We start from the raw sequence: 26152 nt of genomic DNA, 5'->3' as shown, positions 1-26152 counted from the left end.
GCTGACGCAATTGTTTCGGTGCCAGAGACTGAGAAGCTGGGTATTGCCATTGTCACCTCTCCTGAGCATGCACATATTCCTGCACGTGTACCACACCAATCCACCAGAGTAAGCTAAGCAGTGCCATCTAGTGGAGAATAGAGCCGTAACACCAAGCCCCGTCCAACTGTGCCAACCAAGCTCAGCCCTAGAGGATCACCAGAAGTGTCTCTGCCTGCTTAGCATACAGACTATAAGGTGCTTAGTGCTTCACAGACTTCAGGGGAAACTGGATATAATTTCATTCAGATTTCATTCTGTTCACTGGTTCATCTATTCACTTTTTGTTTTTCTTTTTTCTTTTCTTATTCTTGGGTACAGAAAGTGAAAATTTGATTTTTATTTTCCAGGGTTTTTTTAAATTATTTTTCTTTTTTTTACTATTTTAACTTTTTAAACTTTTTGTAGTTTATTTTACTTTCTTCATTTCATTTTATCCTATTTTATTGCAGACATTTTTAAATTTTTAAACATTTTCTTACTTTTTTTTTCTTTCCCATATCTAATAAATTCAGTGGATTCAAAAGTACAGACAAGAGAAAAACTTCTACCAACCTCTTTTGAAACTATGAGGCTTATCTTTCCAGCCTTTTTTCTTTTTAAAAAAAAATTTTTATGTTTTTTATTTTATTTCTGAGAGAGAGAGGCAGCGTGAGCAGGGGAGGGTCAGAGAGAGAGGGAGATACAGAATCTGAAGCAGGCTCCAGGCTCTGAGCTAGCTGTCAGCACAGAGCCCAACGCAGGACTCGAACCCACAAACCATGAGATCATGACCTGAGCGGAAGTCGGACACTTAACCAACTGAGCCACCCAGGTGCCCTTCCAGACTTTTTTCTACATGAATATGGAAAAATAAAAATAGATGTAAAACTAAATAAAACAGAATCATATGTATGAGGTGCCTCCAAAGAAAGCACCCAAAAGCTGATATACCTCCTTCCCTGCCAAAGTTATGAACAAGTTGAGAAACAAGAATAAAATACCATTGTTATTACTAATAGAAGCTGTCAGTTTATTAGACAAATGGGCTTGCTAACTGTGAACCTCAGAGGTGAGCATGTCTTAGCACTAAATAGGTGTAGACTTCTCCCTGCAGGGATAAGCCTCTGCACAACTGATTCCATAGAGAAGGAGATGAGAAATCACTCAATGAGTATGGAAAGACTAGCTAGCTCAGACACATCATGAAGCACATCCACTGGGCCAACTACTCTCATATTTACCAATCAGATAAGTCATTACATCAAGGCTGAAGTGACTAAAGGAGCCAGAGCAGACTCAGGGTGAAAACTAATGGAATTCTCTTCTAAGAAAGGAAACCTCAGAGATAGAAAAAAAGTATTTCTCACTACTACTTGTGATCATATTAAATATATTATTTGCTAACTTGCATTTTCATTTATGTAAACGAATGTAAACAAATGAATATACCTATACTAATATTTTTTAATAACTGCAAGATGTACCATGATATACAGAGAGGCCACAAAATATCTATACAAACAACACACTGATTTTTTAAAAAATGTTTTCTCTGTCTTGCATTGTTCTTTACTATTTTTTTAAGTTTATGTTTCTTTTTTTTTTCTGAGAGAGAGATAGCGTGAGCAGGAGAGGGTCAGAGAGAGGGAGACACAGAATATGCAACAGGCTCCAGGCTCTGAGCTAGCTGTCAGCACAGAGCCCGATGCGGGGCTCGAGCCCACAAACCGTGAGATCATGACCTTAGCCAAAGTCGGACGCTTAACCTACTGAGCCACCCAGATGCCCCTTAAGTTTATGTTTCATTTTGAAAGAATGAGCCTATGCACATGGGCTCGTGAGTGGGGGAGGGGAAGAGAGAGGGGAAGAGAAAGAAACCCAAGCACAAAGCCCAATGCAGGGCTCAATCTCACAAAACAGGAGATCATGACCTGAGCCAAAATCAAGAGTTGGATGCTCAACCAACTGAGCCCCCCAGGCACCCCAACACACTGTGATTTTAAATCCATCATGTACTCAGCTTCTCTTATACTCACTGGTTTTATTCATATTGATGCCCCACAAAGAAGAAATATAAAATAATTAAAAGAGGTCAGGACTTCAAACAGAGGCCCTTCAGCATAAATACTTTGTCTTTCATATGTCTCCACCCCACCTCTCTTCCTTTCCTCAACCCCCAGAATGAACGTAAGCTCCATGATGACAGGGATTTTTGCTTTGTTCACTATTATTTCTAGTGCATGGAATAGTATCTGGAGCACATAATAGGTACTCAGTAAACTCCGGTTTGATAAATAAGTTGAATGATGCTGGTTGCTCCTCCATATCCTATTACGTTGGGCACAGTGATGCCCAATGTGGTCCCTCTAAAGTCTGCACAAAGTTGAGGACTAGCAAGAGCTCTGGACCAGCAAGTTTACTAAGCAAACATCCAAAGGGGCTATCCAGGATCAAACTGCATTAGCAACATGATGTGGCAATAAAAGGCAATAGCACAGTGGGCTTATGAAGTTCCAGTTCTCTGCCTGTTTAATAAAAAGGAATGACAATACCTTTTTGGGATCTCATCTAAGAGACAAGGTAAGTAGGGAAGGGAATGTCTCAAGAGGGAGGCAAAGGGCTTCCTGGGCTATGATACATTGGTGATATCAACAGAGTCTGAAAAGCAAATCACATTTATTATATATGACTTGCCAGTTTCATGCTCATCTTTTCTCTTTGCTTATGAGAGGGTTTTGCTTTTGCTCTACAAATCTGTTACTCCTTTTCATTTTATCATTTGATACAGTATTTAAAACTACCTGAAGATTCAACATTCAGCTATATTCTCTTCTATATATTTATTCTCTTTAATAAGTAAATATTTAGTCTCTCTGGACTTTAAAAAAATTTTTAATTGTTTATTTACTTCTGACAGAGAGAAAGAGAGGGAAAGAGAGGGAGAGAGAGAGAGAGAGGGAGGGAGGGAGAGAGAGAGAGAGGAAGAGAGAAAGCATGAGCAGAAGCAGGGGAGGGTCAGAGAGAGGGGGAGACACAATCCGAAGCAGGCTCCAGGCTCTGAGTTAACTGCCAGTACAGAGCCCGACGCAGGGCTCGAACCCACAAATGGTGAGATCATGACCTGAACCGAAGTTGGATGCTTAATCGACTAAACCACCCAGGCTCCCCTAGTCTCTCTGGACTTTCATTTGACACATGGAATGAAGCAGGGATAGAAAAATATCTTTACTAATTATCTGTCAGTAGCTCCAACATCTAAGAATCTATCATTTCCTCTTTGATCTGAGCAATCAGTATCATTTACCAAACTTTGTCAGTACACATATACATACAAAGAGTTGAGTCTGATTTTAGACCATCTAATAACCTACGCATTACTGATAAAACTCAACTTTTAATGATTACTGTTTCAATTTCAGTCCTGTGATACACAACTAAATGTGAAATCTATTTAATACCTACCAAAAACCATTCCAACAATTTCAGATATATCTAAACAGTGTTTTTTATTTGATTTAGTTTTTATAGAAAATGGAAAAATCCTGATTTAAATACTCTATCCAGCATAGTTTATGGTCTACAAATACAGGGCTCACAATTACTCTTTTTAAAAAGTATGAAATCTGAAGACTTTATAATGGCCTGCCAGAAAGGATTTCATTTTTCAAGTGAACTAAATAACAGTTAAATTATGTACTTAGGAGCATTTTAAACTCCTGGAAAAAATTTTAAATATTATAATTAAGGAACCATTCTTGTATAGCACTGTCACTGTGCCCAGTATTGGGGCCATACTTCACTTTATCATGTGTCAAATGCATAGAGGGGGAGAGAGTTTAAAATGCCCTCCTGGGGCCTAAATGCTAACTTTCCAGGATTTGGTGGGTGTAATTCATGATGTTTCATCACCAGGTTTTGATTACTGTATATAGACAGCCTCAAATATACTGAAATATTTCAGAAAGATTCTAACAATATCATATTCCACCCATCAATACTTAATAAGAACAAAAAAGGTGCCCCCTCTACACAGTGCATTGTGTTCAGTATAAAACTTTAAAAATTATTCAAATCTACCCAGAAAACTTTTAATGAAATAGGCTCTACCAGTAATTTTTAAAATCTAACTATATAAAAGAAAAATGCTCAAGAGAGATTTATAAAGCTCCTCTTACTATGTTTGCAAATAAAAACTCATGACTAGTCTGCTTCCAACCATAGCAGAGTAGCTGCTATCAGATTTGCTATTCTACCAAAAACAAGGACAGAACAGGCCACGATATATAATGCAATTGTGCTCAGGAAATGAATAACAGGCAGTGCAGGTCTGAGATCTTTTAGGGAAGGGAAATGTGAAGTAAGCGCCATGATATTCCCAGTTTTTGCCTGGGAACACTTTCCTGTCCCAACATATAAGAGAACTACCCCAAGTAGAGCAGCTGTGGGAAAGTGACCAAATTTCTGAGCACAGGGATTTACCATGGGGCCTTGAAGAAGGGCTAGACTACTTGAGTCTCTATGAAGTCTAGCAGAGATAACCTACCATGGGGCTGAAAGGTTGTGCAGTGCAGGGAGTCTCTGCAGTTATTGTTTATATTCCCACAAAATTCAGATACTGAAGTCCCAACCCACAGTGTAGCTCTATTTGGAGAATAAGCCTCTAAAGGTTAGATGAATGAGGTCATAAGGATGGAATCCTGATCCAATAGGATTAGTATCATAAGAAGAAGAGGCAACACAGAGCTCACTATATATCTCTCTCCATACATGCACAAAGAAGAGGGCATGCAAGCACACAATGAAAAGGTAGCCAACTGCAAGCCAAGGGTAGAGACACCAGACACCAAACCTCCTGGGACCTTGCTCTTGGACTTTCCAGTTTCCAAAACTGTGTGAAAATAAATTTGTTGTTTAATTCACCTAGACCAAGGTAATTTGTTATGGTAACCCCAAGCAGACTAATACTCCACCCAACTAGAGTACAGAGAACATTTCAGGCATTCAACTGAAACACCAAAAGAGAGTAAGGCCCCCTACAATTTAATTCAATATCAAAATAGACCTGTCACACAAAGAAAACCAAAAAGATCCTCTAATAACATAATTACCTGACAGAACAAAACTCAAGCCTCCTTACAAAGATAATCGCAGTGAACAGCATAATATAAAAACTTACCAGTATACAAAAAAGTATCCCATAATCAATAGCAGAAATAGCAAAAGAAATAAAAAGGCATTTTAAAGCAGGTATTACCAAGAACTTAAAGCAAAAGATGGTGCATGTTTAGCAGGGAAAAGAAAACTATAAAACTGGAATTTCTAGAACTAAAAAGTATATCAACCAAAAAATTCACCAGGTGGGCTTAAAAGCAGAATAGAAACCACAGAAACAGTGAATGTGAAGAAAAATCAATAGCAGTTATCAAACTTATTATTCTAATTTTTAAATTTTTTTTTAAAAAATTATTTCTGAGAAAGAGAGAGAGACACAGTGTGAGCAGGGGAAGGTCAGAAAGAGAGGGAGACACAGAATCTGAAACAGGCTCCAGGCTCTGAGCTGGCTGTCAGCACAGAGCCCGACACGGGGCTCGAACCAAAGAACTGTGAGATCATGACCTGAGCTGAAGTCAGACACTTAACCAACTGAGCCACCAGGCGCCCCGCAGTTATCAAATTTAAAGAATAAAAACAAATTTAACTGAACAATCTCAATATATTAATTTTTTAAAACTTGCTATGTAACAAATCACTATAAATTAGGAATTTAAAACACCACCCATTATTAATTCATAGTCATACAGTTAAAATCTACATAGCCTTGGCTGGATCTATGCTCAGAGTATTACAAGGCTTATTCTTGGTGTTCGATGTTACTTAACTAAAACATGATAACCAGATTCATGCATATTGGAACTATGTAAAGTAAGGGCTACCTGTACATTAAACAAGGCCAAGTTTAAAACTTTCCTCAAATGTGCATGAACTGGGGCGCCTGGGTGGCTCAGTCAGTAAGCGTCCAACTTCAGCTCAGGTCATGATCTCATGGTTCGTGGGTTCAAGCCCCGCATCGGGCTCTGTGCTGACTGCCAGCTCAGAGCCTGGAGCCTGTTTCAGATTCTGTATTTCCCTCTCTCTCTGACCCTTCCCTGCTCACGCTTGCGCGCTCTCTCTCTCTCAGAAATAAATAAAACATTAAAAAAAAATTTTTTTTAAATGTGCATGAACTATCAAAACCTAGAAATCATCTAGGACAATATACACCATATATTCTCTAAATACAATGCTTTTTTATTAGACCAAATATAATACCCAACCACATGGATATTAACAATCAGGACATATAAATAAGACTAACAAAGCAACATAAAAATTTATTATAAATAGGATATGACATATCAGTATCTTGGGACATAACTACAGCAGTGTTTAGATCGTAGACAAAATTTGTTTTTTATGTATTAATAAGAAAAAGACTAATTATGTTCATACCTTAAAACTGTAGTAGGAGAATAGGAGAAAAGTGGAAAAAAAAATTTTCAATAGTGAAATAAACTAGAAAATGGAAAGTAAGTGAATAGAATTCATTTGGGGTTTCTAGCAGGAAACCACAGCTGACAGCTTTTACTAAAGATATAAACATGTACTTTCTTTGAACCAATTCGTTATGAACTAAATAATTATTGAAAATGTAGTAGAGCCAATCTTTCTAGTTTATAAATAAATCATGACATGCCTTAGTGGTTTAGTCGGTTAAGCGTCCAACTTTGGCTCAGGTCATGACCTCATGCTCGTGGGTTCCAGCCCAGCATTGGGCTCTGTGCTGAAAGTTCAAGGTCTGAAGCCTGTTTCGGATCCTGTGTCTCCCTCTCTCTCTGCCCTTCCCCTGCTAACACTCTGTCTCTCCCTCAAAATAAACAAACATTAAAAAAAATTTTTTTTAATTGCTGTCAGCACAGAGCCCGATGTGAGGCTTGAACCCACGAACCACGAGATCATAACCTGAGCTGAAGTCGGACACTCAATCGAGTAAGCCACCCAGGCGCCCCCCCCAAAAATTTTTTTTTAAAAAGGCAAAAGGTCTAAGACCAACCTTATACTCCTGCAAGTTCACTTTCTGGCCAGCTATCACTTCCAAGACGCCCTCGTTGACCTGTCAGGTGAGACCCATGCCACCTCCCAACTCCACAAAATGGGCATGCTCATTTCTACAAACACACATTAGGCACACGGGAAGAAAACAGAAGTGTAGTAAGCATAATATCTATTGTAACTGACCCATCAGGAAACCTCATGTGTAAGATGGCTGGAAAAAAGGATAAATGAGTCTCCAAAGTAGCCAAAATGTCATAGGTAGAGGAGAATCAGAAGTAGTTAGACTGGACAGGGGATCACATGACCGCTGCAAACTGAGGAAACCATCATGCATCCTCTGTATGCACCTGTGAAGTACACATATCACCCATTAAACACTGAAAACCTGCCTTCTATACACCCAGCTCTGAAACTACCTTACTAGCCTAAGGTCTCTGGGTGGTTCACCTCAGCTCAGACTCAAACCTGAATCCATGTTCTTATTTGTAAAATGGAGATTAAGACGGCTGCCATACTTAAAAGAGGAGTTGTGAAAATTAAGTGAAAAGAAAAATGGATGAAACACTTAAACAGATACTTCAAAAACAGGCTATTCATTCTTTTTTTTTTTTTTTTTTAATAAGTAAGCTCTACACCCACCATGGGGCTTGAACTCACGACAAAGATCAGCAGTCCTTTGCTTCATCAACTGAGCCAGCCAGGTGCCCCTCAAATAAATATATTCAAGGGTGTCCAACATCAATAGTCATCAGATAAATGCATATTAATACTAGAGGGAGATAACACTAGAATGGCTAAAATTCTTAGAAGTATACTGCTTTAGAAGGGTACTAACAAATTTCTGACATGAAACTGAAGTCATATGAGGTAAAATAAGTAAGTGGCATACTCCAGAACACTGATGATGTGGGGCGCCTGGTTGGCTCAGTTGGCTGAGTGTCTAACTTTGGCTCAGATCATGATCTCGCAGTTTGTGAGTTCGGGCCCCACATCGGGCTCACTGCTGTCAGCACTAGAGCCTGCTTTGGATCCTCTGTCCCCCACCCGCCACCCTTCCCTAGCTTGTGCTCCCTCAAAAATAAAGAGATTTTCAGAGAACAGTGTCTGGTCTGTGTCACACTGACCTTCTTAGGTTCAATCCATAAACGAAATACAAATAAATATTTATTCACTCTCAAGTAAAGCAGCAGAGCCTAATAAGGAAATAATGTTAAAAAAAAAAAAAAGTTCTTCCCCTTCAATCCTCAAGGGCATAACACTACTAGGGAAACCAAATGTGTATATGCTAGACTTAAGTAGTTTTTAGAAAAGAATGTTAAGATAATTCATCCCATGACACATGAAAGCAAAAAAAGCTGCTATACATAACAGTGTAGCTGTTCAAATGAACTAAATTCCGAGCCACTTCAATTCTTATGTTGCATGTGAAAATTAATAAATACTTCATAAAAGAATATTTACTGACCAAAGAGTCTGAGAGTTTTTAGATACAATAAAAATTGCACTGGCAAATGAGTGTTTTCATCCTGTATCGTTACTATCATTGAAAAATTCTATTAAATAGGGGTATTGTACATAATATAAATGTTCAATACTTCATTTCTCTTCATACTTTTAGAAAAGACCTATTAAATACAACTTCTGCGGATGCACTGACAATCAGTCAGAACTGTAAGTACTTCAAGAGATCTTCATTTTTCAACATTCTGTACACCAGAGAAATCTAAGGAAAACCCTCTTTGAATGGAACAGTGACGGCTATCACGAGCAAGTCTCAACAGTAAAGAAATACAAGTGTTCCACTGGGTGTCATGGGAGAAGTGCTATCCTTCATACACCAGCAAATACAGGGCCATTAAAAAAATAATGTTAAGGGTAGTCTAAAAGATGGGAACAAAATGTATTACTCCCAAAGAAAACTGAAGATGCCAATAAACCAATGTGAAACTCAGCCCTAAAAAAAAAGGAAAGGATAAGGGAAAAAGAGGAATAATCCCAAAATGTTCTCAGATTTCTAGAAATATTCTCACGACCGGAGTTTGACAAATGTTGCTGATTGATAGATACCTGAAACAGGAAAGAAAACTATAGGTAAAAATATTTTTTAAAACTTTGTAAAAGACAAAGTGAAAAACCAAAAGGAATGGGGAGGGAAATGGCTAAATCTGGGGATACAAGGCAACCAAGGAAGGAAAAAGTAATAGGAGATTTTTAAAAATTACATATTCTTAAGTTTTATTTTGATATGTAAGGGACAGATGGTTAGAATTATCAGTTGTCAAATAACCAGACTTTGATATTCTATACTACACACTATACACAAGCTCTACTCTTTTAACACTCAAAACGCCTTTAAGTTTCTTTCATTTAAACAAACAAACAAAGCGGCGGTGTAGAGACACATGGAATAACAATATCTATTTTTAATTATCAACATCATCAGTTCACGTGAAACAAAAATTACAATACCTTTTCTCTTAAATTCTAAAAGAGCATAAAAAAAGTTTTCTTTTAGGATTTTACCGCTCTGATGGTAAACCCATATGAAAGAACAAAGGCCAAAAACAGCTAAGACAGAGGAACTTGCCCCAGGCCACTGACATTTAAATGTGGTATTGGTACAAAAAGATAGAGAATAGTGTAGAAGGACCGAAAGCAGAGACAGAGGCTACATAAAAGAAATGTACTCTAAGAAGGAGAGAGTGATCCAAAATCATGGGGAAAGGACAAGCAATTCAAAAAGTAGTGATTAGACAACTGATTATTGTCTACTACAGACTGATTATCCAACCAAATTCCTCCTCAGGTCCTACACAAAGATCATGTCAGTTTGGAGTCTGTTTTAGATTCTGTGTCTCGCTCTCTCTCTCTGTCTCTCCTCCCTTGCTTGCAATCTGTCTCTCTCAAAAATAAACATTAGAATTTTTTTAAATAAATAAAAATAAACTAAAAAAACAAGAAAAATGAAATCAACAAAGACAATATCACTAAATTAAAACTTAGATTTTCTTAATAAAGACATCAGAAAATAAAAAGCAACACATTGAGATATATACCTGCAACTGACATAATCAACAAAAGATTAGAAGAGAATGTACAAGAACTCTAAACTCAGTAAGAAAAAATAATCCAACAAAATAAGTAAAAGTAATAAGCAGATAATTTATAGAAAACAGAATAACCACAAAATAGATGAAAAGATGCTCAAATTACTAGCAATGAAGTTGAATGAAATGAAAACACTGCCTGCCCTATTTCACACCCATGAAATGGGCATAAATTTTAAAAATATGACAATACCCAGTGTTCTTAATGATGTGGAATAAGAATGAACTTCACTATGACTGCTGGTGGGAGTAAAATCTCCCACAAGCACTTGGAAACGCAGTTCTACACTAATATTTTGCAAGTTTGCACTATCTAAGCTTTAAATAAGGCATTTAAAGGCATTCCCCTTCAAGACACAATCCCTAGAGAATCTCTCACTCATGTAAACAAGAAAACATGAGGAAGAACCTTTACTGCACTGCTGTCTATTACAAAAATGGAAAAAACTTCATGTCCATTAATAGGAGAATGAACAAATGTGGTATATTTGTACAGTGAAATACCATACAACTGTTAAAATTAATGGAAGTAGAGCGATAAATATCAACAGAAATAATTCACAAAAATGCTGAGGTGTATTCATGAGATGTAAATAACAAAAATGACACTATTTTTATAAAGTTTATAAACAAAACAATACATACAGTATATATATATGTGTGTATTATGTATTTTATAAAACAGAGTTGTATCTTTTTGGAGTGTTTAACTCTGAGAAGGGAGGAAAAAGAATTGGATCAGGTAGCTGCTAAATATACCAGAGAAATTCAACTCTATCTTGAATATTTTCTTTAAAAAAAAAAAAAAAGTGTATAAACGATTCAGCTAGACAGAGTTGGCTGATAGGAAAAGGACTTTATATCATATCCTATACTTTATGTTAAAATACATTAAGTAAAATTTGTAACTATCTGAAGGCTTAAAGCTGTAAGCAAAATATAGAAAGAAATTGGTTGTTAAAGCTCTCATTCTCATCCAGAACCAAAAAAAATTTTAATTGTAGTTTTTTACAAAGGTTACAGCAACCTCACTGTGTTCAAGAATTGCCTTAGTAAGTATGTAAATGTTATAAATTTGAACATATTAAGTAAACTGTATTACAGGAATACTATCCATTTTTTATGTAAACATTTCTTTTTAATTTTTTAATGTTTGTTTATTTTTGAGAGAGAGACAGAGCGTGAGCAGAGGAGAGAGAAAGACACAGAATCTGAAGCAGACTGTAGGCTCTAAGCTGTTGGCACAGAGTCCAACGCGGGGCTCGAACTCACAGAGGGTAAGATCATGACCTGAGCAGAAGTCAGACTCTTAACAGATTGAACCAACCAGGTGTGTGTCTCTCTCTCTTTTTTTTTTTTTTAAGTAAGTGCTACACCCAACCTAGGGCTTGAACTCAGGACCCCCCAGATGAAGAGTCAGATGCTCCAACCACGGAGCCAGCCAGGTGCCTCTATAAGCATTTTTTTTTTTTTTTTTTTTTAGAAATGTCCTTTTTATTTATTTTTCTTTCATAGTTTACTGTCAAGCTGGTTTCCATATAACACCCAGTGCTCATCCCAACAAGAGCCCTCCTCCATGCCCATCACCCCCCTTCCCCTCTTCCCCACCCCATCAGCCCTCAGTTTGTTCTCAGTATTCAAGAGTCTCTCATGGTTTGCCTCGCTCCCTCTCCCCAACTAAAGCATTTCTCATGAAACTTCACTGGAGAAAAAGATTCCATGACTAAAAATCCAAGTTCCCTCATGGTCAAGCTCTTCTAACACAAACCAAAGACACAGCAATATATACATTCAAATTTCACTTTAAAAAGTCTACTTTTAGGAACTTGACAGAGGACCAAGGGGGAGAAGAAGGGCGGAAATGGTGGGGGAAAGGGAGAGAGGCAAACCATGAGAGACTCTTGAATGCTGACAAAAACTGAGGACTGAGGGATGTGGGGGGGAGGGGGGGATGGGCATGGAGGAGGGCACTTTGGGGATGAGCACTGAGTGTTATGTGGAAACTAATTTGACAATAAACTATTTGTAAAAAAAAAAAAAAAAAAAAGTCTACTTTTAAAACCAAAGTTCACACTTCAATGCACTGTGTCAGAAGAGTTTTCTAGAGGTAGAATTTGAGCTCAGCTTTGTGGGACACAAGTTACTATATCTGTAAGGAAGGCAATACCAAGGTTATTGAAAAAGAAAAAGGCTATCAGTGAATAGTAAATGACACAAAGGCTGAAAATGGCAAAAGTAAAACAAAATAAAATAAAATAAAATAAAAAAGTTGCCTGGCTTGAGTATCAAGAAAAAGGATGTCCAAGTAAAAACCAGAGGTAGGGGTAGAACAGATGTCATGACTTGGGAAGCAATGTAGGGAAACTGAGAAAACTGGTACAAAATACAAGGAAATGACATCTTCCGTTTTAACACTAACCACTCAACCCTCCTGCTGTGGCTCTGTCTCCCATGCTTCACTCTCCCTTTGGAATTCCTTCACAATGGCTACCTCAACCAGGTTCCACCTCAAGAACGCTAACACTCCTCAGGGGTGACCAGCGATGGTGTTTTTTTTTTCTTCAGCCCGTCTTCAAAGAAAATTTCACAGAACAAAAATTAAACGCAGAATTGAAAAAATCCAATACAACATTTAATGAGCTCGAATGCTACGACAGCTAACATACCCTTCAGGGTTTGTAGGACCTGACTCCACGAAAAAATAGGAACTGGCCAGAGATCCTTACTTCCTAGCCTTTGGCCTGCTTCCACCTGACAAGCCATATATCATCATCAACTTATGAATATCTTCGTAGACATTGTGACCAACTACAGCTTTTTCTCAAAGTCTGAGGAAGGAATTTCTTCCCCACATGAATAACGTCAGAAAGAATTCTCAACCTCCAGTGAAACTGCACCTACAAAAGGAATGTAGTTTCATCTTTAAAAGCTCTTAATTATAAAATGACCATATAAAATTCTTCAGGCAGAATTGCTGTCAGGAAAGGAATGGGGGAGAGAGAGAATAATGTCAACACCTTTACAGAGAAAGCATGTGTCTCTTTAGGGAAGATGACTTTTAAAGAAAAAAAGAACGCAAAGCATCATCTGTACTATATTTCTCACACTATATTATAATTATCTTTTTATATATGTATGTATCCTCTGTTAGACTGAGGGTTCCTTGAGGGCAGGAATTTCTGTGTCCCCAGAACTTAACACATATCTGACACACAGCAATCATTCCATGCATGTGTGCTGAATGAAAAGTGAACATAAGAATGACCAAGAAAATAAATATGAACAAAAGAATGACCAAAAAAAAAAAAAAAAATCTGACTGAACCAAAAAGGGTACGTGAAAAGGCAAAGGACCATATTCCTGTAGACATTCTAAATTAAATAACTTTCTTCTATTACTTATTTCCAATTTAAAAGAGATCTAACTTCTGAAAAATGCGACATGTAACTTTTCTTCTGTGATACGGATTTAAGGGCAATTTAAACTCCTTTGTATTTCATTCCACTTTTTCTACTAATTCCATTTACTTGTCTAACAGAAGTTACTGGTGGGCCTTGATCAAACTTGCTTTTACTCTTAACCTGACTTTCGGGCAGTGACTTCAATCATACTTAAACTAACAAGTACTTGAAGCTTTGGCTGGTGGCACTGCCCGTGAAATGATCTATATATACACAGCAGTGTTTTCTGTTTGAACAGCAGTGCCTCTTTTACTACCGTGGCATTAAACTGTGATCCACTAAGCCAACAGGCACATCAAGAGTCACTGAGGAGAAGGGTTAGAAAAGCAAAACAGGCAGAGCAGCTCCACCCACTTCCACCCGAGTATTCAAACAGAAAACAAGAGGCTCCCGGGAAAAGATTTCCCTGGATGAAAGAGTTTCACAGTTTTTAAGTCAGAAAATAATCTGTCTTACTCTATAGTGACCTGTTTTATTTCACTCTGACAAATGAAAAGTCTTCACATCAGCAATAAAAAGTAGAGGTCTCCCTGGAAGAACAGAAGATGTCTCTAGGTGTTCCTAAAAGCAGACCTGACGCTTCTCGACCTGAAGCCTCCTAGATTTATGCCAGTCACCGGCATTACTCCACCAAGAAAAAGGTGAAAGAAATTATGGAAATAAATATTTGAAGACTATGTAAGGGTCAAAAGATCATTATAAATATTTTAGGTCTCTAGAAACAGAAGGAGGTTCTAACATATTTCCTATTTGACTTCTGAACATGTTTTTGGGATCACCTAATACACCAAAATAGGGCATTTTCTATTAAGTCTCCTCGTCCTTAGAAAATTATAATTGAAAAGGTGGGCTCACTGCTATGATATGCAGTATCCTCTGTGGCTGGCAATTTTCAGCCATGGGTTTTTCCATTCCACTAAATCTGAAAACTCTATCTAGGGTCTATCTAGGGTTCTGCTACAGAAATGTGCACGTAGCCAGTTTATTTTACTGTTCTTCTAATGCCCAATCCTATCCATCTTTTTTCTCATTCCGCAATCACTAAAGGCAGCAGCAGCACTCTTACAACTCCAACAAATAAAACAGTAGTTGTTCTGATCTGTTTTGACATCCTAGGGTTTTCCTTTTCATATCCTAAGACAGAACATCTCGTAGCACTCGCGCCATCCAAGGATAGAGAGTAACACTTCCCAGCATTGTAAATAAATCCTGAAGCTGTGCTATCAGAGCTTGGACGCGCTTGTGTGAGTGACGTGAAATGGGTTTCTCCTATCGAATGAAGGCAAGTCGAGGTCTCTAGTGTTGTGATGCCTCAGACAGCAGGGTCTTTCCACCGCTATATCATCTCCAATCCAAAGGTAGAGCGGTGGAGAACGGTGATGAACCAACTACAGAGGAAGCAGGAAGTTTGTATCATTTGTTAGTCCAGTCTCCTGCGAGCCACAGGCTCTTCCCTATTCTTGACACTAGCGAGAAAAATTACCTTCTTTCAGGGTCTCCAACCTCAGGTAGGTAAGGGGCACCCCCCAAGGCTGCGACGCGCCACAGTAGCCCACCCTGAAAAATAACCGCGGCTAGCCAGCGGCGCCGCCCCCTTCTCTCCCTTTGCTTGGCTTTCCCGTCCCCGGAGTCGCCGCCGCCCACTTTCAAGCACAACAAACCGCCTGGGCGCCGAACCAGCACTTACCCACGTCTTGCGCGAAGGGGTTTCCACTGAACAGAGACATCTTGCCGGCGCCCGAGGCCTAAACGCTGAGGTCTGGCCGAGGCTCGGCAGCTGCTCGCAAGCTGGGTGACCCGCGGCTGCCGCTTCCTAGACGGCTCCGCTCCGATCGCGTCCTCGCACTTCCGCCACCGCATCTGCCCGGCTCCCGCCTGACAGGCTAGCTCCCGGTTCGCACTCCACTCCGGCCTAACTCTCCTCCCGGAACGAGGTCCCGCCGAGACGGGGGTTCTTTAGGCGCACCTGTCGCCTCTGCCTCCCAGAAAAAGTCAACAGCCGTTGTCCCAGTTTTTCGTATGGGGTCAGGCGGCCGCCGCGGCCACCTTTCCATCGCTAGGACCCCGGCAGGCCACGGAGCAGAGGACCTTCGAGGCCGGAAGTTGTCGCGCCTAGAACTGGGTAACCCTAGAGGCCCGGAAGCCGCTGCGCCCCCGGAGTCGCCGTGGTGCCGTATTTTCCGTGTTTAGAGGATTTTCTGCGTTTAGAGGCTCTAGTCCTCGCTTATTTAATTGGTTCCTAAACTGCAGCCTAGTCCCTCGAGGGCGAGCCCGTGGCTCCGTTCACGTCACAGTCCCGTTGCCATGGAAACGGATGGAGCCTCCGAGCCCCACCCCTGTGGGAACAGCACTCCTGGAAAGCGTTGGTCGAACTAGAGCTCTGTCGGAACTCCCTAACTTTTAACTTTCCATCGTATTCTCTGAGCACATGAAAACGCTGGTCGACGCTGGGAATCCCAAGACGAATGAGGCACACACTCCCTGTTTTCAAGTTGTAGACAGTTTTATAGGGCCAGTGTATATAGCTTATACAAGACCGTATGTTACGGTTCTAATAAAGGGGTCACTAACTCAAATTTCCGTAGGAGGCAGCGAGATACTTAAATGAATGTAGAAGTGCAAGCATGCCTCCCAACCACACACTCCTATCCCTCGTACCCCTTCTTTCTTTCTGTAGCATTTATCACTTCCTAACAATTTACTTAATGATTGTGTTTACCGTCTCTCCTCTTTAGACCATAAACTCTATGGCCAGTTTGGTTCACTGCTTTATTCCCAGCGTCCAAAACAGTGTCTGGCAAGTAATGGGTGGTCAATCATTACTTTCCGAATGTAGTTGTGACTATCCAACTGAACAGCTCAGATCTAAAGATGGCAGCTGCTAGTAAACTTTAGCCATTTGTTTAAGTGTGGGCCCCACTAGAACTTAAATGATTTTAAGACGTTTAGAATTACTTCCACATTTTAACAATGAGTCAAAACCATTTTTACAACCTTTAGTATAAAGGGGATGTATAGAAAAGAGAACCCTTACACATGGAATACTTCAGTGGTTGCATATATAGGTGCTATATATATATATATTTATATTTATATGCAACTATAAAGATAGGTGCACAAACAAACATTTGCAAGTGAAGGGAGCTGGTTTTCAAAAACTGAACTTAGGATGATAAAGATATGTTTGGAGGCTCTCTAGATGGATTTGTCTAGGACTAAGACTTAGTGTTGGAACGGAAAACTAAATAGATTCAGAAGAGCCTTAAAGAAGCTAAGATATTTTAATTTTAGCATTTAAGACACAAAATACTCATTTAAAGATTTTGAGCAGCAGAGTAACATATAAAAAGAGTTCCTGGATCTGACATGAGTGTGTATGATGTGTTTGAAGAAGCAGGTCCTGGCAGAACAGTTGAGGCTATGGAAGTGCTAGAAGTGGCACTGTAGAGGAGCTCGTATTGAGATAAGAGCAAGGGGCTGAGGATTAGCCATGGAGAGCATTAATATTTTAAAGATGGTCCTCCTCATCTTTAATGGGAAGCATACCCAAGAATCTATAGGTATTTATCTTTCTCTGGGTGTACTCAGCCTTTTCATGAGTTCCTCTAATTAACAAATTTCCTAATGGTCTCTAAGAGCCAGACTCTTAGAAAGAAGAGGATACAAAGATCTTTCATTACTACTTTACCTAATGAAGTTATTGAACAATTAAAAGATACTAGTGGCTGCTCACAAATTCTGGTGTGGAAAGAAATGCAACTTTCTCGTTTTTCTATAATGTAATATCTTGTGAGCCCCCTAACAGGGGTTCCCTGATAACAGAAAATAATCTTATCAATTTCGGTTCAGTTCAGTTCTTTAGGGTTTTCTTGGTTATTTGGGGTTTACATTCAACCATTCCATGATATTCTGACCACAGACTGCTTTCTCTGAACATATGCCAAGACCCATCGCCAGCTACTTGTGTTCTTCCAGTTCTGCCAGTAAATGTTTGGTGAAGAATCCTTTTTGTTTCAAAACAGGGACAGTGCTTCCTCAATAAGACCATAATGAGAATTGACCCTCGTTATTGATCTAGAAACACTGGAGACGGTTGTGGCAAATCTTGAAAAGGGAGTCTAGCATCTTGGAAGGCATCTTCATAAGGTGAGACTTCTGCATGGTCTTCAGAAGGAAGTCACTATTCTGTAGCAAGGGCAAGTGTCCCTAGTCGGGAGGATTGAGGTAAATCTATCAGGTAAAAATTCCCAAGAGTATCCACCCAGGTATCTCCATCCTAGGTCTTAGGATGTTAGGGCCCTTCAGAGCCCTGGCTTTAATTTAGGAGATATGCAGTAGGTTCTGAATTCAACCTTCTTCTAAATTCTGCTGCTCTCACAGGTCTTGAATTTGATTTTTTTTTTTAATTATCATCTGTCCCTCTGGCTACAGTAAATAAAGCACTCTCATCTCTACTCCTCATTTTTTTCTGTGTTTCAGTTTGAATAATCTCTCTCTCCCTCTCTCTCTGATGAATGGCATATTCTTTTTCACGAATTTCCAAAGCATTTTGTGTTTTTTTTAACAATTTTTTAAATTTTGGAATAATTTTAAATTAATTTTATAAAAAAGTTACAAAGACAGTATAGACAGTTCTCATTTACTCCTCACTCTGTTTCTCCCATTGTTAAGATCTTACAGTTCCGTGATAACGTTTGTCAAAACTAAGAAACCAACATTGACTCCTTACCATTAACCAAACTCCAAACTTTATTTGGACTTTACCAATGTTTACATTAATGTCCTATTTTTCCCCCAGGAGGCAATCCAGATGTGTCAGTGTTCCCCAAGACAACCCCAATTTCAATGACTTGCAGGAAGCAAGACAACATATAGTCATCCTCATGACTATGATTTATTACAGTGAAAGGATATAAAACAAAATCAGCAAAGAGAAATGGTACACGGGGTGAAGCTCATTGCAGACTCAATGCCTAGGATTTTTATTAAGGGTTAGTCACACTGGCACCCTCTAGCTAACATGCACCCAAATTTCTAGACTCTCAGAAGGAAAGCAGGTGTTCTGTATAAACTATATTGTTTGTACAAACAGTTTAGGCACCATGAGCCATTCTTATAAGGGAATTGTGGTAGTTCTCCCAAAAATCCAAGTTCCCAGACACTAGTCAAGGGCCAACCTTGCAAGCAGGACTTTCTAAAGATAGCAATCTCAAGACTACAATGTTACCTCTTTTCTGCATACCAGGGTACCACATTTCATTTAGTGGCCATGCCTCCCTAAGCTCCTCTGGTTTGTGGAAATTTATTAATTAGTCTTGTTTTTCATGACCTTGATAGCCTTGAGGAGTGCTGATCAGATATCCTGTAGAGTAACCCCAAATTGAAGTCTGTCTCATATCTTTTTAATGCTTAAATGAGTGTTACAGGTTTTCAAAAGAATACCTCTGAGATGAGGTGTCCTCATCACATTACTGTAAGGGGTACCTGAGATCCACATGATTTCTGGGGATGGTAACTGTTCAGCACTTGGTAAATGCACCAGTTGCCAAGTTCTTCCACTTTACAGTTAATATTTTTCCCTTTCCGTACTCTATTTTTAGGAAGCAGGTTACTGATGGGGTGCTGGGTGGCTCAGTCGGTTAAGCATTTGACTTCGGCTCATGTCATGATCATGCGGTTCATGAGTTCAAATCCCACATCCAAGCCCTACGTAGGGCTCTGTGCTGATAGCTCAGAGCCTGGAGCCTGCTTAGATTCTGTGTCTCCCTCTCTCTCTGCGCCTTCCCCACTCATGCTCTGTCTCTCTCAAAATAAATAATTATTAAAAATAGTTTTAAACTTAAATTTAAAGGAAGCAGGTTACTGAGTCTAGCCCATCCTTAAAGAGAAGAGAGGGAATTAAGCTTTACTCTGTAAAGGTTAGTATCTAAATATATTATTAGAATTCTCCTGTTAAGGAAAATTTGTCTCTTTTCTCCTTTGTACGTATTTATTAAATTGTTTAATTATGTCCAGTATGAATTCATGTATTTTATTGTTTGGGTTGTAATCTAATAATATGTTTTGGTATTATTGTTGTTGTCTTGTTTGTTTTTGCTCAAATTGTTCCGGCTTGGTCACTAGGGGCTCTTCTAATTGACTCTTAAGTCCCTTTGATATGTCCCTATTCTTTTTTTTTTTTTTTTTTTAGCATTTTTTTACTTTCTGGTACTACAGTGCTTCAGGCCCATCTTGTATTTTCTCTGTCTCAGTTTTAGATTCAACCATTTCTCAAAGGAACCTAGGTTCTTAAAGTCTCTTTAAAGGCTGCCACAGATTATTTCTAGCTTTTATAATATGTCTTGAGTAGATAGCTGGCTAACCTGAGCTTGTCATTTCCTGCAGCACATTAATAGCAATTAATAATAGCCAACCAACTCTACAGTACTTATAATTGTCTTCACCTTTCTCAAATGCTAGATAGAACTATTATAAAAGCCAGTGCATACCCTTCCACCTATACTTAACTCCAATTTACCATTGTTTTAGTAATTGTGATGGTACAGAGATAGTTCTCAAATTTGGCATCCATCAGAACCAGTGGGAGGGGTTGTTAAAAACACAAATTACTGGATCCTACATCATGGTTTCTGATTTAGTAAGTCTTTTGTGGAGCACAACCTAACACCTAAGCAGACAAATATAAAACCCTCCCTCTACAGACCTATTTTCTTCAGTTTCTTTTACTTTAGCATATCATGCTGGCTTTTAGCCAATAATTACAAGGTATACTAAAAGACAAAACCAACACAAAAAGTAGAGAGAGCAAGCATCAGAACCAGACTCAGATATGGCAGGGATGTTAGACATTTCTTAAACTCACAGAGTCTTCGGCCATGTCCAGGTGATTGATGAGCCCATTAAAAAAATTCTTTATTTTCTTTACAGTATTTTCGATATTAGTGTTTGCTTTTGATTCTTTTTTAGGGTTACTGTTTCTTTGCTACATTACTCATCTGTTCTGTTTTTTTTAATTATAGTTGACATATAATATATTGGTTTTAGGTGTACAACACAGTGATTTGACAGTTACAGTTGACCTTTGAATAACATGGGGCTTAGGGGTACTGGCCCTTTGCAGAGTAAAAAATCCACATATAACATTTGACTCCCTAAAAACTTAACTAATAGCCTTCTGTCGACTAAAGCCTTACCAATAACATGAATACTTGATAACACATATTTGGTATTTTATATATATTACGTATTGTAGTCTTACAGTAAAATTAGAGAAAAGAAAATGCTATTAACAAAATCATAAGGAAAAGAAAATATCTTTACACTTCTGTAATGTAAAAAAATCTGCGTCTAAGTGGACCCATGCAGTTCAACCCATGTTGTTCAAGGGTCAACTATATTTCCATTACAAGATGCTCACCACGGTAAGTGTAGTTACCATCTGATTTACCCATTTGTTCTTGCATGACACCTCAGAACCTGGTACCTGCTCCATTAGCACCTTTAGCATATTACTATAGTTAATTTAAATCCTGGTATGATAATTCTAATATCCCTGCTATATCTGAGTTTAGTTCTTTTTTTAAAAAAAAATTTATTTATCTTGAGGTAGGGAGAGGCAGAGAGAGGAGAGAGAAAATACCAAGCAGTCTCCACACTGTTATGCAGAGCCTGATGCAGGGCTCAGTCTCATAAACTGTGAGATGGTGACCTGAGCCTAAATCAAGAATTGGACACTTAACCGACTGGGCCACCCAGGCACCCCTGAGTTTAGTTCTGATGCCTGTGTATCTGGTTAGGGGTTAGGCTGTGTTTACTGTGTTTGCTGTAACTGTAGGTGTGAGAGACTAAATTTCTTCTGATGCCCTTGTTTTTGTTTCCCCTGTTGTCTTTGGGTTCCTGAGAGACTTTTATAAAGCATTTATTTATTTGTTTATTTATTTAAGTATAACTGACATACCTTATATTGGGTTTAGGTATACAACATAATGATTCCATAATGATTACAAAATAATCACCACAATAAATCTAGTTAACATCTATCAGCATACAAAGTTACATATTTTTTCTTGTGATGAAAAAACTGCTTTTGCAATTTTCAAATTTACAGTACAGTATTACTGATTATAGTCATCATGCTGTATATTATATCCCCATGACATACCTATTTTGTAACTTGAATTTATACCTCTTAATTCCTTTCACCTATTTTGCCTGCCCCCTACAACTATCTATCCCTTTTCCTCTTTTTAGTGTAATCTTTTATTTTAATTTTTATTTATTTATTTTTCTTTTTTCCTCTTCTTTTAAAATTTAGTTTTTTTCTTAAATAGTTTATTGTCAAGTTGGTTTCCATATAACACCCAGTGCTCATCCCAACAAGTGCCCTCCTCCATGCCCATGACCCCTCCCTTCCCCTTTCCCCACCTGAGTTTGTTCCCAGCATTCAAGTTTAAATTTTAGTTAGTTAACATACAGTGCAATATTGATTTTGGGAATAGAATTCAGTGATTCATCGCTTACATACACCACTCAGTGCTCATCACAAGTGCCCTACTTAGTACCTATCACCCATCTAGCCCATGTCCCACCCACATCCCTCCATTAACCCATAGTTTGTTTTTTATTATTAAGATAAAGATTGTGTTTTGTTTCCCTTTCTTCTCTTTTTACCCTCCTTCCCATATGTTCATCTGTTTTGTTTCTTAAATTCCACATATGAGTGAAATCATATGGTATTTGTCTTTCTCTAATTTACTTATTTTGCTTAGCATAATACATTCTAGCTTGATCTAGTTCTGTGAAAAATGCTATTGGTATTTTGATGATAGAAATAAGCAGAGAAAGTCAAGCAAAATGGGGAGAGTGAAGAAAATGTACAAAAGAAAGAACGAGAAAAAGCCTCAGCTCGGTGCCAGGGTGGCTCAGTTGCTTGAGTGTCTGACTTCAGCTCAGTCAAGATCTGGGTTGGTGAGTTTGAGTGGGTTGGGCTCTGTACTGACAGCTTGAAGCCTGGAGCCTACTTCAGATTCTGTGTCCCCCTCTCTCTGCCCCTCCCCAACTCACACTTTCTCTCTCTCTCTCTCTCTCTCTCTCTCTCTCCCTCCCTCCCTCTCAAAAATAAACATTAAAAAATTTGGAAAAAAAAGAGAAAACCTGGTAAGAGAATTAAATGAAACAGATATAAACAATATGCCTGATAAACAGTTTAAAGTAATAATCATAAAGCTACTCACCAGGCTAGAGCAAAGAGTGAAAGAGCTCAGTAAGATCTTCAATAAAGAGAAGATATTAAAAAAAAAAAACCATCAGAGTTGGATAATACAATAACTGAAATAAGAAACACACTAGAGGAAATCAACAGTAGATTACAGGATGCAGAACACATCAACAATCTGGAAGATAGGGCAATGGAAAGCACACAAGCTGAATAGTGTTAAATAATTAAAATAATTTTAAATTTAAGATAATTTAAATTTTTTTTTAAAAAAGGATAGATTGGGTCATCTGGGTGTGTCAGTTGGTTAAGCCTTCGAATCTTCGTCTAGGCTCAGGTCATGATCTTATGGTTTGTGGGTTCGAGCCCTGCATCAGGCTCCATGCTGACAGCAGGAAACACGCTTGGGATTCTCTCTCTCTCTCTCTCTCTCTCAAAATAAATATATAAATAACTTAAAAAAATAAGGATAGATTAAGAGATCTCTTAAACAACATCAAGAAGGGGCGCCCGGGTGGCGTAGTTGGTTAAGCGTCCGACTTTCGCTCGGGTCATGATCTCGCGGTTCGTGGGTTCGAGCCCCGCATTGGGCTCTGTGCTGACTGCCAGCTCAGAGCCTGGAGCCTGTTTCAGTCTGTGACTCCCTCTCTCTCTGACCCTCCCCTGCTCACGCTGTCTCTCTCTCTCTCTCCTAGAAATAAATAAAACATTTAAAAAAAAATCAAGAAAAATGAACACTATAGAGGTTACAGAAGAAGAGAGAAAGGTGTAGAAAACATGTTTGAAGAAATAATAACTGAAAACTTCCCTAACCTAGGGAAGGAAATTGATACCCAAGTCCAAGAAGCACAGAGAATAAGATGAACCCAAGGATTTCCACACCACAGCATATAATAATTAAACTGTCAAAGATTAAAAATTAAGAAAAAAATCTTAAAGACAGCAAGAGAGAAAGGAAAAGTTACCTACAAGGAAAAGCTTAAAAGGCTGTCAGCGAATTTTTCAGCAGAAACTTGGCAAGCCAGAATGACATGGCATGGTATATTCAAAGTGCTGAAAGGAAAAACAACCTACAACCAAGAAAACTCAACCAGGCAAGCTTATTCAATTTGGAAAGTGAGGTAAAGAGGTTCCCAGACAAACAAAAGTTAAAGGAGTTCATCACCATTAAACCAGCTTTCCAAGAAATGTTAAAGGGACTTCTTTAAATGGAAAAGAAATAGTCATAACTAAACATAAGGAAGTTATTAATAAAAAGATGTAAAATATGACAACATATACGTAAAATGTAGAGAAGGGAGTTAAAAGAGAAGGGAAGAGGGTAAAGAAAAAGAAAGGGTTTTTTCCCTCTTTTTCTATGTGTTTGTTTTTGGCACATTTTTGCACTTAAATGACCATCAAATCAATATATACTGGTATTTACTTTAGATGTTATATATCAACTTCACAGTAATCACAAACCCAAAACCTTTGATAGATATACAAAAAATAAAGAGAAAGAAAGCCAAACGTAACACTATAGAAACTCATTAGTTACAAAGAGAGCAAGAATGGAACAAAGAACTACACAAGTAACTAGAAAATAAATTTAAAATGGCAATAAGTACATACCTATAAGTAATTACTGAATGCCTAAATACTCTATGTCTGTATAAAAAAGCAAGACCTATCTATATGCTGCCTACAGAGACTCACCTCAGACCTAAGGGTACAGACAGACTCAAAGTAAAAGGGTAGAAAAATACTCACCAGGCACATGGAAGGAAAAAAAAGAAGCCTGGGATAGCAATACGTGTACCAGGCAAAACAGACTTTAAAACAGAACTAACAAGAGACAAAGTCATTACATAAAGATAAGGGAATTGATCCAGTGAGAGAATATAACAATTGTAAGTATCTACGCGCCCAACACTGGAACGCCTGAATACATAAAGAAAATATTAACAGACATAAAGAGAGAAATTGATAGTAATAAAATAATAGTGGAAGTTATGAAAATAAAAGGGACAGAGTCAATGATATAATGGTGATGTAACAGGCCAGTTGGTAGCTACACTTGTGATGAACATAGCATAATGTATAAACCTGTCAAATCAGGAAGTTGAATACCTGAAACTAATGTAACATTGTATGTCAAAAAACAAAAACAAAAACACTGAGAGGAGGTTTACCTTAAAAGCACACAGCTGCAAAGGCCTAGCTTGACAAAACTAGAATACATTTTTGATTTTAAGTAATCCAGTTTACTGACAATATAATTGAAAAGTGATATAATGTAATCACACCAAAAATTAGCTTAATATTTACCTCATAATTTATTAGAAACTGGAAAATTATTCATTTTCCCTTTATCATTAGCATGACCAGGCTCTGCACAGTAGGTGGCGACATTGCCTCACTCCTGGAATCAACTGGGATGGCCTTAGCTATAAAACATAGAAGCAAACTTTGAAACAAGTTTCAGGAGCCTAAATTGGCCAAAATTAAAAACATTGCCCTTTCAGTGAGCCTGGCTAGCTCAGTCAGTGGAGCATGAGACTCTTGATCTTGGGGTCGTAAGTTTGAGCCCCATGGGTGTAGAGATTGCTTTAAAAAAAATAGCGATAGAGCGAAATAAGTCAGACAGAGAAGGACAAATATCATATGTTTGCACGTATAGGAGGATTAGGAGGAACTTGACGGAGGAACAAGGGGGAGAAGAAGGGGGAAATTGGTGGGGGAAAGGGAGAGAGGCAAACCATGAGAGACTCTTGAATGTTGACAAAAACTGAGGACTGATGGATGTGGGGGGGAGGGGGGGATGGGCATGGAGGAGGACACTTTGGGGATGAGCACTGAATGTTATGTGGAAAATAATTTGACAATAAACTATTTGTAAAAAAAATAAAATAAAATAGCGATAATAAACATACATACATGGCCCTTTCTATTTACCTTTAAGTCATATGAATAGTACTTTATCATAACACACCACATTTTTATACATTTTACATAGTTTAATAACTATTTGTTGACTTATTCATTTTGCCAATGTATGTCAATAAATGAATTTGTTATTTTTAAAAATAATATTCACTTAATCTTTATCATGAGAATGTAATCATCTTTTTTTGTTGTTTTAACATAAAGAAATTATATTTGATTTCATTTTGTATTGGTCATTCAACGATGTTTATTAGGCCTATGATGATCAAACTCTGTGCATCTCCGTAGAGGTACAGTCAGAAGAACAGACACCTGGGCAGGGCACTAAAGAC

General features: G+C 38.3%; 1 protein-coding gene across 3 annotated transcripts in view; it reads right to left on the bottom strand.

The window, feature by feature from the left end:
* STAM2 (signal transducing adaptor molecule 2) overlaps nt 1-15502 on the bottom strand; it is a 48564-nt gene extending 33062 nt beyond the window's left edge. For 2 of the 3 annotated variants that reach the window (XM_039219408.1, XM_039219409.1), the window contains exon 1: nt 15369-15502. In XM_039219408.1, the coding sequence (XP_039075339.1) occupies nt 15369-15408 (40 nt within the window). In that variant the 5' untranslated portion in view covers nt 15409-15502. Of the gene's footprint in view, nt 1-14814; nt 15070-15368 lie in introns of all 3 variants that reach the window. The other variant, XM_039219410.1, reaches the window with a different exon arrangement.
* Between the last annotated feature and the right edge of the window lie 10650 nt (nt 15503-26152).

Source organism: Hyaena hyaena, unplaced genomic scaffold (assembly GCF_003009895.1).
Source record: "Hyaena hyaena isolate Hyena2069 unplaced genomic scaffold, ASM300989v1 scaffold_817, whole genome shotgun sequence".
Lineage (NCBI taxonomy): Eukaryota > Metazoa > Chordata > Mammalia > Carnivora > Hyaenidae > Hyaena > Hyaena hyaena.
The sequence above is the reverse complement of the archived record's forward strand: the minus strand, read 5'-3'. Positions and strand labels throughout refer to the sequence as shown.